Source organism: Corvus cornix, chromosome 12, assembly GCF_000738735.6.
Source record: "Corvus cornix cornix isolate S_Up_H32 chromosome 12, ASM73873v5, whole genome shotgun sequence".
Taxonomy (NCBI): domain Eukaryota; kingdom Metazoa; phylum Chordata; class Aves; order Passeriformes; family Corvidae; genus Corvus; species Corvus cornix.
In genome coordinates, this window is record NC_046342.1 from 10,681,329 (window position 1) to 10,693,986 (window position 12,658).

The 12,658-nt window shown below is 43.0% G+C and overlaps 1 protein-coding gene across 1 annotated transcript in view; it reads right to left on the reverse strand.

Annotated features, from left to right (window-relative positions):
• The window catches only part of UROC1 (urocanate hydratase 1), a 39,176-nt gene extending 27,023 nt beyond the window's left edge, over positions 1 to 12,153 (reverse strand). The window contains exons 1-4 of the mRNA XM_010390106.3: positions 11,855 to 12,153; positions 3,357 to 3,487; positions 670 to 763; positions 166 to 225 (exon numbers count right to left, since the gene is read on the reverse strand). Of these exons, the coding sequence (XP_010388408.1) occupies positions 166 to 225; positions 670 to 763; positions 3,357 to 3,487; positions 11,855 to 11,980 (411 nt within the window). The 5' untranslated portion in view covers positions 11,981 to 12,153. The remainder of the gene's footprint in view (positions 1 to 165; positions 226 to 669; positions 764 to 3,356; positions 3,488 to 11,854) is intronic.
• Positions 12,154 to 12,658: the final 505 nt, after the last annotated feature.

Below are 12,658 nucleotides of genomic sequence, written 5' to 3' on the forward strand. Positions count from 1 at the left end.
ATCTACGCAGTTCATAACTGAGCATTCCCCTATCCAAACAGGATGTTTTGGAGTATTTTAAGGCAATGACTGCCAAGAATTATCCCAAACTGCCTAAGCAGAATGTGCATGGGGGAGGGTGAAACTGGCTCTGTGAAACAAGTTGTAAACCCAGCAATGTCCTACCTGTGCCCAGTTGCTGAAGACCTGCCCATTTCCTCCGTAAGTGACAAGCTCCTGAGGAAACTAAAAAAGGCAATTTAATATTAAGGCAAGCACTTTTCTCAAACCTTTTACTGTATCTCTGAGCTACTTTTGCCATCTCCGTAATAAATCTTTTCTAGAGCTTATTGCATCAAAACTCTCTATGTTCTTAAAATCAGAAAGTAACATTGTAAAAGCAATAAGAACAAAAATTAATATTATTTTTCAAAATTAAGTGTTTGTTACTGTAACACTGTCACTGGGATGAGCTTCCAAAGACACAGGAAGCAGCAGCACTAATTTTTCAACATAAGTTGTAGAAGCAATGTACCAAGAGCTGAGCTCTGTGTTTCAGGCAGTGACCAAGCTCCTGCATACAGTACCTGTATGTCTAAATTTGTCAGTATTTATGTGAGAACACATGCAGGAAGTATCTTGCCAATTTGCTGCTGCCTATGAATCCAGGTTCCTTTTACTGTACCTTACCTGAGCCACAGAGGGATCCAGATTATTCATGATCATCAGCATGATGGCAGCAGCTGATTTGGTCTTGCAAGGGTATTCTCCTATGGGGTACGCTCTGAAAGCAGAGGCACAAAAATTTAAAAGAAACACTCTAGCTCACAGGAGGAACAAGAACAACACACCCCACAGGAATATCTCTGCTTGCCAGGGATACTCAAACTTGTCTGAGTTGCAGGCTTTTATTCAAGAGGGAAGAGTAAAGAAAAAAATGTACAGATATGAAGTTATATATGTACATTAACAGGAAAAACAGGTTTTAACTATTATCAGAATGAAGCAAAACCAAGAAATTGCATTTGACTTATCATTTGCTGAATTATTTAATCACAATTGATCAATACGATGGCTCACTGGTTTTCAGACGCATTTTTTGGGGGGGGAGATGGTGGAAGTGGCCTCTGCAACACAGCTGCCAGGCCAAGCAGCCAAGTGCTGCAATGCCAAGGAAAACAGCATCGCTGGAAGTTGCCTTCAGGCTCACCCACCCTTGTTATTTAAGATAGTATCTAAGGAAAAAACACTTGGCTTGAGTTTCAGACTCCAAGAAACTCTCAAAAACTGAACTAGTTAGGAGAAATATGGGCCTTTTTACGAAGACGCACTTCATCCACAAGCCGAGAGGTGAAGTATGGGAAACACCCACAAAGTTAGCCCAGCTCAGGTTGCCTGGCACTAATGTCCTTAATGTCACCTGCTGTGATCATCTCATTGCTATCTTCTCCTCCACCATCTGCTTGTGTATCAAATTGCTGTAAAACTTCTACTCTTGGATTTATACTGTAGCTGTTCAGGGCAGGGACAGTTCCTTTGTTGTGTTTGCACAGGTTTTAGTACAGTTGTGCTGAGGCCTCCAAGGTATGACACCTAAAGGAAGTAGAACCACTGATCAAGAGTTTTACTCCTTCCTTTTCTGTAAGCAACACCACTATTACCAATGCTGAAGATTCCTAAAGAGGGATGGGATCTTTTGGCATGGTTTCTAAATGATCTTCCTTTTATTGGACCACAGACCTTCAATGGCTGGACACTTGCTTTGTGCAGGGAAAGTTACACTGAAAAGGTCAGGCTAAAGAGTGCCACCTACAAAAAAAAAAAAAATTTGGACATCCCCTGTCCAGCTCATGAGCCAAGATCTGGAATGAATATTCTACAGATTGAGAAAAAGAGCTCCTCCCATGATCCCATGCACTTTATTCTGGCTTTTTACATCAGTGTACTAAAACAAACACCTTGTAGTCATTGCCAAACCAGGAGAGAAAACCTTTGAGTTTTTCCACAATGCTTTTTTTATTAGGGATTTCTGCTTTTCTAAACTTGATAGAAGAGGATTTCTGTGGAATGATGTGATTCATCAAGAGGATATATTTACACATAATATTGCTCAGAAGATAAGAAACCCAACTCTCAAGTATCAGCTGAGTGCTCTGGCATAGGAACATGACTGTTAAATGGAGCTGTGGTCCCTGGGACATACAAAACAAAAATCAAATGCTATCAGACTACACAGATCAAAAGGTGTTTTCTCATTCTGAGACTGCAATAATCTATTAGAAAGTAATCAGTGAAATGGTCACAAAATAAAAAAAACTTGAAGCTATCAAAGAGTCACGGATGCCAGTGATGGAAACAAGCTGCTGGACTGTCTCATCCAAGCCTACTTAGAAGGTGTCATCATCTGCAGTTTAGTACAGGGCCCTCTGAAGTCCAGCTCTGCAAAATCTTTCAGATAGTCTTCCACTGGTCCACTCCTTAGCTGAATTTTGTGAGATCTGACCTCAGGCTAATATATGAACAGCATAGTTGTCTGTGGAAATCAGAGTGCTTTCTATTTGCCTTATTCAGATTTCTGTATGGACATTAACCAGGCCCCTGCTGATGCAAAAAGGAATCAATCAGTCTAAAAAAAGCAGCTAGTCCCTGGCAGCCCTCACTAAATCTGTTCTGCTTCACAAACATTAGCCCCAGCAGCCCTAGAATGAAGTGATGGTCCAAGACCAACAGGCACAGACTATTACACACCAGGGTCACATAAAGGTTCCAATGGAAAAAATGTACTGCCTTTCCTTTAAAGCCCAGAAGGCTTCCTCTGCTCCGAGAGCACTAGGAGAGTTGGGATAACCCAACCAGCAACTCACCTGGTCTTACTTCTTGGTTCAGCTGGGACTTGACTGGCAGCACCTCAGAACTACTGCAAGTTTTCTGTCAAGGCTGTCATTGGAGCTGTCTGAGTAATGACTGGCCCCTAGAAACTAAGCCCTGCCATGGGACAGAGTTTTTGAGATCCCTGTGTGGGGCAGAGCTGGCATTGCCACACACACAGCCTGGCTCAGTCCTTTCCCTGTGCTGACTGAGCTTTCCAGCAGTGAGACTGCCCAGGCCCACCACAGCCTATCCAGAAAGGAACACACTGCTTCCCTCCCAATCCCATGGAGCATCCCAAAACATAGAGTGGCCCTCCATGGAAATGAAATCACTGCAATACACAGAACATCCAAATTATCAGATGATGAGCTTCGTTAATATGTTATGACAACTTCTACAAGAGGTAAGTTAGGACGCAGTAGGGCCACTATTTAAAGGTCAGTTCCACGGGTGAGAGCTGGCAAGCAAATGGCAGCCAAATACAACATGAACCATCCAGTCCTTACCTCATCTCAATATCTGGGCAGAATCTGTACATATAGATGTGGCCATACAGCCTGAGTTCTTCAGCAAATTCCAGCGCCAGCTTCTTTTGGATTTCAGGTGGGAAATAGCGCAAGGCATTGCGCAGAGCCAGCTGCCAAAAAACAAACACACAAAAAATAAATGAGAGAAAAAAACTAGGTATGAGAGAAATGGAGGTAGGTGGGTCGCCTTGAACTTTAACCAGACTCACCTGGAAGCCTGCCTAAGCCGTTACAAGGACAGTGCAATTCAAAAGAACAAGCTCATACCAGAGAAACTTCATTTCTGCTTCCCTACTGAAGCATTTCTATCTGGATCTTTCCTTGTAGGTTCAATTGCAGTAAACCTGTAACAAGCCCCTTCCCACCAATGTCCCCAAATCTGCATGGAGAAACCTTGGAGATTTGGTAAGTGGTGCTCAATATTATCAATATCACACAGTGTGGCAGTACAAGTGGCTGCAGCCACGGTGACCCCTGAGGATCCAACAGTCACCGAGGTTTAATGCCTCACTCTGTAGTTAGGGTGAGAGCCATAATCCCCCAGTTCGGTTATCTGCACACTTCTGTATCCCTGGTAAGTATTTTCCCCGCCCTGCTTTATGTATAAGCTTGTTAATATTCATTTCCTCTAAATTAATATGTATTAATTCTAGAAAGTTCTGTAGTACTCGACACCCCATTGGTTCCTTCCCTAAAACCCTCCTTTGTGTTAATCCCATTGGTTCCCTTGCCCTTGTTATAAACGCATATCGTAATATTGGCTTCTCGCAAGTATTAAGGTGAATATTATATAATGTTAGAAATGCTTTTGCTGTGTGGATGTAGATTTCTTTCTTTTTAGCAAGAATTTAGCAAGTGTGAGCGAGTAAGATAACTTCCAAGCGAACAGAGGATGAGGCCCAAAGCTGGTATCAACACTGCCTGGAGAACAAAGGGGCCCAAAGCAGCTATCACTGCTCTGCCCGGGGGGCAAAGAGGCCCAAAGCTGCTATCAACCCTGACTGTCGGGGGAACTAAGAGGCCCACTCAACTATCAACTCTCACCTAGCGAGCCCAGGCCCAAGAATCAAAAGAAATAAAACCGCAAGGCAGAAAAACGTGCATGCTCTAAAAAGGCAGAACAGCTCCTGGAAAAGTTTGAATATGCATAAAGAACAGACAGTAAAAATGGTATAAAAAGGACTATCGCCAGGCACCCGGCCATTACCTCTTTGCTTTATTTTATGTGTCTCTTACCGTCTTTTTATTAAACTTTTAAATTCTCACAGGAGAGCAAACCTCGTTTTTCACACCCTCAAACCTGTCTCCTGTCAAGTATCCCATTGGCTGTATACCCCTTATCCCAGCCTTTCCATCCCCACTATAAAAATCCCCGGCCACCCTCAGATCTTTGGCTCTCCGTCTCCTCCCCCTGTCATTTCACCCAAATAAACCTTGTTCAGAAATCCTTTTAACTAAGTCACTAAATTCCAAGACACTGAAGATCCTACTGTACTTTCCATTCAAAAAGGGATCCTAGCCCATGGTTATGTGACATACTCCCAGATGAAGATGTTCCTGGGCTAAGTTTTATTGAAGATTCACTCCATTTAGCATCCTAATGTATTGCAGAGGGTGTTGGGTTACATTATTTTATTGATGCTACATGTATCACTTCCAAATTAGCTAAAGTGATTATTAGGCACTCAGCTAAATTCTGCAGATGATTCTACGTGGTTTACACCCCCTATTGCCTTGAAAGACATTAGCCATGGTTTGCAAAGTACAGTATGTCCTTTTGGATGAAAGAATCCATAAATAAATCACTATCTTTAGTAACAGCCTGTTAAGTCATGTCTCTGTAGTCTGTGTTTCATTTGATTAAAACCACAATGAGAACAAAGATTTTGTCATCTTTAAATAGCCAGTTTCATGCAAAGATCTTATAAGTTCCCTGGCAAATGGCAACACCATCCAAAGGAGTTTCAGTTGAAAAGATTCACAAATCATACAGAATTCCATGTCTTCCTTTGGTTGATTTTTAATGGCTCTGGAAAGGATAGAAAGGGATCAAGTTTGCTTCTGAATCTGATAACAGCTCAGTTTTTGAGAGGGCTGAGCAGAGAGTTTGTGACACCTGCCATGAGCAGTTCAGTTGTGGATACAAGCGCCTGCTGAGGGGGTGAAGGGTGGGCTGTAGTGCAGATATCCAGAGAAAAGGCATCTAGAACCATCCAGTGTAATTATCATCCCCAGCCACCCTGGTGAGCGGTGCTGAAAAGCTGCACAAAACTGTCAGCTCGGCAACAAAACTCCTCATTCAACCTGTCCAAGGTCTGGCTCTGATGGTTGGGGCTCTCCAGCCCCTTCATCTGAGCACTCTGGTCTCACATCCCTTGGAACACGCCAAAGGAACGATACCTCTAAATCTAAAATGCCTAATACTGAAAGGTTTTTGCTGGCACTCTTGCTCCTGAGCAGGCATTCAGCTTCAAGTTCAGTGAGGCTGTGCTGATTGACACCACCTGAGGACCAGACCAGTAAAATCCTACAAATTAGATTTGCCATTCCACACAGAGAATGACAAGGGGGAAAAACCTATTTACCAGATGAGAAAACACAAATTCTATTTTCTAATACCACTTCATTCTCCTCCAGTTAGATAAGCAGTCATTTTTCAAGGGCATGTTATTAATAAACACAAAAATCCCAGCTATACCCACACAATGACAAATACATGGGGATTTCCAAAGTCACTCTCAGAGGTGAGCAGCCATCAGAGCAGGTTCTAGATATAAGAAATTTCTAAAGCAAAAATAAAATCATGAGGCAAACATTGGTTATTTGGGTGCCTTTGAGAACTACAGGGAACTGTAAGGCTTCCATTGTGGCAAGGATCACCCACAGTCTTCGATCAATATATCATTTATATTAAAATGAAACTGAAGGGCAGATTTTTTTTTTCACCATTAAATTCAAGCAAGAAAAATCTGGTTTGATTTTCAAATAAATTCATTTAGACTGAGCCTCTATCCTATTAATGTTACACATTAGCAGAAGCCTGAATTTTGATGATGCAAACATTAATGAAACATGAACTTGAATGTTACATGGAATGTGGGAAGGGCACCTTGAACAGACAATAGAGATCTTATAAAGGGGACTAAGACTATGGCTTTTTTAGCTTAACTGAATAAAGGTGACATTTGATTGCTGTCTCACTGCAGGATAAATGTCAAAGCAGGAGGAAGCTTCAGGGAAATGCTGGAAAAGGAATAAATAGCTGTGAATTACCTGTAAAAAAATCATAGTCTTGAAATTAGAAGAATTTAAATGTAAGAGATTGTGAAACAATGTCTCAATAAAAGAGCTGGGGTGCTCAAAATTGCTTAGATGAAGCCTGACTGCTTTATGGAAGGGCAATGGCCATGTGCATCAGGAAGAATTTTATACAGTCATTACTGAATCATAAACTGAATAACCTGAGAAAGACACTCAAGGAGCAAATTCAAATAGGCTGATCATTATGCTTTTGTGGGAAGATGATACATTTCATTAAAGCACCATAAAAATCATTATCCTAGGCTTTTAGAAGGAGGGATTTGCCTCTGACACATTGTATTCTCAATATTTTTCTGTATTTGCTATTTAGGCGTCCTTCCTCTTCATAACTTCCAGTGACAGAAAAATAAGCTGCACATGCTCAGTACCTCTGAAAAAGTAGGTTTGCTGTTGTCTTAAAAATATTATTTGCAGTTATAATCCTGAGTTTGAAAGGCTATTTAAAAAAAAATTGCCCTGAATTTGGTGAGTTACTGATTTAATTCAATTCTGTGCAATGTAGGCAAATGCAAAGTCTGCCTCGAGTCTCCCAGCTGGATCTGACATTAGGTTCTTGTGTTTAAGCTCTAATCACTAGTAGGGTGTCTTTTTTTTATACTCCCTAGACTTTATATATTTTAACAGGATTCTGCTGCTATTTAATCAAGATTTAGACCTCTCAATGCTAAAATATAGTCAAGAGAGCCCATGAAATCCTGCTCCAATCAATCAGCTAATTTTCTTTGCTGGAAGATTCTCTTGAGAAATCAAGTAAAGCAGCCTGTTTGTTAATTGGTGTTTGTTGAAGAGCCAGAAGGAAACCTCTTCACAAGGAATGGCATTCATTTCCATTTTCTGAAATGGATCACCAGGACTTCGATTTAAGACCGCCGAGACCATTAAGGTTTACAGTCTCCCTGTTTGCTGAGGGAGAGCGAAGCAGAAGGAGAGGAACTGACTGGCTTAATTCTATGATTTCATTCTTAGTTTTGCCCCTTTTCCAGTGGAGATGATGCTTCCCTCCCACTTGCCATCTTCTGCCTGATGACAGCCAGACCCGGGCTCTTTGGTGGCACTATTCTCCAAGCAGTAAGCAAGATAGTATCATTTTTTATTCTGCCTGATAGGTCCCAGTTCAATCAGCTCAGCTGGGAAGTAAGCATGGAGATTTCTGACTGGCCATTGCCTTAAATGGGTTATGAGCTGTGACAGTTTAACCAAGTTCTTTGTCATCCAATGTCCCAAAACAGGAGTGTCTTGGGGTGACTTTATGATGTGTATCCCCTATTGCTGCTCTGTGCCCAGACATGATTCCTGTGCCTTTAACACTGCGAGAGAAAGAAAAAAAGCCAGATGAACTTTTCAGAGCAATTTGTGCTCCAAGGTCGCTCTACCTTCTCTGCATGCTTCTGCAGCAGCAAGAGCTGAGGCAAGCAGCTTCCTGCTTTTCCACACCTGGGTCAGGTGTGGCATCAGCCACCCTGGAAACCTCAGCCCTGATTCTAGACGAGCTGCAGACTGTATAGAGGACGCTTACCAGATAAAGTACCAGGAGGATGGTCTCTTTAACAGCCAGGGGAAACCGAACATTCTCAAAAGATAACGTACCAAAATTAAAGGGGAGAGAGATGAAAGGCTGGGAAACCTCGTCTCCTTGTCTTCTAACAAACTGGGTGCAATTACTAATAATTACTAATAAATTCCCAAAACAGGCTAGTGAAACTAGGACTGGAGGTAGGATAGAGAAACCACATATCATACACACTTTGAACAACTGCCAATACCTCTGTTGACTTTTTATAAATCATCATCACCAAGCACAGCAAAATAGAAATCCGGATTCGTGCCCCTGCTCTGTAAAAGTTATGTACCAGGGACAAAATCTGAGCAATCTGTGGATAGGCAAACGGGCCTTGGGGCCAGAAAGACAGTAATACCTCAAACTGGAGAGGCAGTATGAACTCAACCAACATGGTGACTACTTTACCCCAATACAAAGTAATTAAACCCAAACCAAAATGTAATTAATACAGGGGTTTTTTTCACTTTCCCTTTCTCAAACCAGAACAAGGAGCTAATAAGTCAACCTTCCCAACCATGTAAACTTGTTAAAGTAGCCTCATTTCTGGATGTGCAAAGAAATCATAGAAGTTGGAAGTTCCATTTCTTCCCCAGAAGGTTGAAGAACAGCTTCAGGTGCTGAATGAGCTCCCAGGCTCTGGTTTTCAGCTCTTCAACCTAGGATGTCCCCAAGCAGGGGGTCACAGCTGCACCCTAAGGAATAGGGAGCCAAGCAGAGCCAACACAGCCAGGGCAGGCACCTCACCAGCCAGGGCCCAGCCTTGTGCTACCTGAGGGAGGAGAACAGGGCAGCCCAGGCATGGCAGACAGGTTCTACCAGGAGTCCTGGTCATCTGGCAAGACCAGGCTGCTGTGCAGGTCCAGGACCAAGCAGGAAATGCAAGTCAAGACCAGGTCTGGTGATAGTTACCATGGAGAGATGAGGCACAGAGATCCCCAGGGAGGTTCAGATGGGGATGTCAGGCCACAGGTGGGACAGCAGACCCAAGAGGCCCATGGCTGAGTACAGGGACACCCTAAACAGAAACAAAGACATCTCCAACACAGCTGAGATTGAAACCCCAGGCCTCAGCTTAAATGGAGCCCCTAAGCCTATGGGCAGAGGGTGTGGGAGGAGACCTCAGGAGAGGCTCATCAGGGTCATCAAGGCCCATTACTGACCTCAGTGCCCCCCCCAGAAACACAAGAGACTGTAATCGGGTGAGAGAGGATCCTGCTGGGTAGCAGGGGGACTGTAGCATGACTTGGCTCTAAGATCCATAAGGGCATTGCTGCATGGATGAAGCCATGCCATTTTTTCTGATCCTGAGCAACACCGAGAAGTGCCCATTCTTCCCAAGTTGCTCCAGCTTTATTGGTATGTCAGTGAGTACAGAGCATGCAACATCCTTGTTCTGCAAAGCACACACCACACCTAGATTTTAAGGGTAGTTTCTTTGAAACATATTTACATTAAGATACAGATGCTGAGAAACAGAAAGCTAGGGTTTCCTGAGCTGTGGAGGGAGGGAAAGAGAGAGGATGTGGCTGTTTCAGGCCTCAGGCAAAGAATGCTGAAGGAATAGAACTCAGGAAACATATAATCAGAATCAGTTCTGAGATATGGCTCAATTTATCCAAGAAGATTAAAGTTGGTATGATAGGAAGAGTTAGATACCTCTTCAGCAAGTCCCAAAACACACAGTTCTTTATACATCTCACTTATAGGATTTCTATTATAACCACAAAAGGAGGTCCGGGAAAATAAAACATAGACAGTGCTAAGGTTTGTTATTGTAACAAGAACTAAAAGGGGAATCACAGCATATGAAAAGAGAGAAAAACACAGAGGAAATCAGCAGAGCATTATTAACTTCACTTCTGTCAAGGTTTCCTCGGAATATTTCAATTAGAAAGTGAATACAAAGTCATACATAAAGACAAGTCTCATAATATGCTCAGCATTACACAGTGTCAACAAAATCTGGAAGCCTGTCTCAAGACTTAAAAAACCCTTGTAGACAGACAACCTTCCATCTACATGCTTTTCTAAGCATGGAGCACCTCTTAAAAAAAGAGATTTGACCTTTCAGATATGAAACAAACACAAGCTGAGCCTCTAATTCTGTTAACAGTTTAGGGTGAAGGATTAATCATAAAGGAAGCCTTAAAATCTCTAATAGTCTAATGAAATACCAACTAGCATGACCACTTATCACATGCAGTAGGTAAAATGGAGAGATGAGAGACAGAGAGACGGATGTTACACAGTCAACTGGTGGCAGAAAACCAGTCTACTGCTCCAAAGAAGGCAGGAAAGTATCCCAGTTTCTATATAGGGAGTGAAGACCTTATCATTGCCTTCCCCTCTCCAGGTTAGAGAGCAAGGTTTGGCATCCTTTTGGGAGATACCATCTCCTCTCCTGCAACATGGACTCCCTCCCGCTATATCAGACTTCTGAGGAAAAGTGATTTAGCAAAGGCAAGGAATAAAACAGAGATGATTGGCAATGGTCTGACATGCAGTGGAACTCACTCCCCACTCTGTTATCTTCACAGCCACCACCACAGCCCTTCTGCACACTTAGTAACCGCATTTCCACGGGTCTGAGCTTTCCCAGGCACAGACAGGATGCCTCAGCCATGAATGCTCCTGACATTGAAGTAAATCCTCTTTGGATATCTCACAGCTGTTCCTCTTTCTACCCTTTGACTAGACTCTCCTCTGTTTGTGGAAGTGGACTTTGAAAGAATTTGACTGCTGATGCCAGTGGGGAACTCCCACGAAGGCAAGGAAGTTGTGTGCAAGTTGTTATTGGGGAAGGAACTTCTGTGTTCTGACCAGAATGTCTCAGTGTAAGTGGTGTTACATGTGATGAAACACAGACTTCCAAACTAAGGAACCCACCTTATCCTCTCCCACACAAATTCCTACGGATCTCCACCCGTTGACCAATATTTTCTGCTGCTGATTTTTTTAGTCTTGAACACGAAATAATGCAATGATTACTTTGGTGTGCACGAAGACTATTTAAACAAAAAGAGACAGGAAAATAATTACGCAACTAAAGACAAATAATTAACTTAACTCCCTACAAACTCGCCTAAATTGCAGGATGCCCAGACTACTGGCTAAAATAAATCATCTTTGGATTTTTTATGCAAATGTACAGATGTGTAGCTGCTGCCATGATGCCGATTCATCACCTTTGATGTTTATTGTATTGGAGGTGCTAGCTTTCACTCCCATACATATGCAATGGTTTTGCAACAGCATTCTGAATTTCATCTTCAAGGAACAATGCTGGATTGACAGCATTGAAGTCTAATGCCTCTGGTTTAGCCATTTAAAGGTGTGGACAACAGCCATGGAAGGTGGTGTGCAGCAAATCTCCCTCATATCAACCCAATTATTCTGGAGGAGGAAGAAGGGAAGTGAGCAGAAGAGTTTCCAGTCCTTTGTCCCACTACACAGTGAATTGTAACACCAAGGAAATACATTTGACACAAAGTTTAGCTTCCCATTCAGAAAAGCATTTGAGGCAATCAGGTTTGCTGCTGCAAGCTGCCTTTATCTGAAAGGAAGAGAAATGAGGCCCTGTGAAACCCCATGTTACCTTTTTCTCCTGAGCAGTGAGATTGGGTGTTCTCACGGGTGCATGGGGTATTCCTTTTCTCCGACCTTTGTTTTCAGGCAGAGGGTTTAGAGGAAGGCCACGACAGATTTCCTTCAGGCTGGTCATAGCTGCTGAGGAAATAGGAGGAGGAAAGGCAAGGCAAACTGGAGAATAAGAGGAAAGGGAGGTACAAGGAAGGGTGCAGGAAAGCAAGATGCTGCACGATTCAAATGCGCCACCACTCCAGGGTGATCTCCAAGAGGACAGATTGTCCTCTGGCTTTTGCAACCAGGGCTGTCAGGCAGAGAAGGCAGGTGGTACAGGTGACACACCTCCCCACTCTGTGCCATGCCATTGGCTCTTCGTTCCTCCCCCAAAATGAATGATTCACAGTTTGGCCGATTATTCTCTGGGTGCTTTGTCAACTGGTGCCGTGTTAAGCCACTAGAGAAAATTCAGTCATTTTCCAAATCACCTGATTCCCCCAAGGTCCGAGTGAGAGTCATGGTCTGGAGCAGGGACATTGACTGAGACCTCAAGAACTGTACATTTATGTTACTGTAGTTCAGGAACTAATGAAAGTTAAGAATCACTCACATCACTGTTCATACACGCTGTTCAGTTAAGATGGGCGTTCTCTGTTTGACACCCCCTGGTATGGGCAGTTCCTCAGATCTCACCAATTCATCTTCTAGACAACAGCAGTGGCCATCACAACAGCAAAATTCCCCCCTTAGGTGTTAGCTCCTCTCAGCTCACAGGCATGAATGGATTTTCACAGCGTTGAACTGGAAATGTACTCAT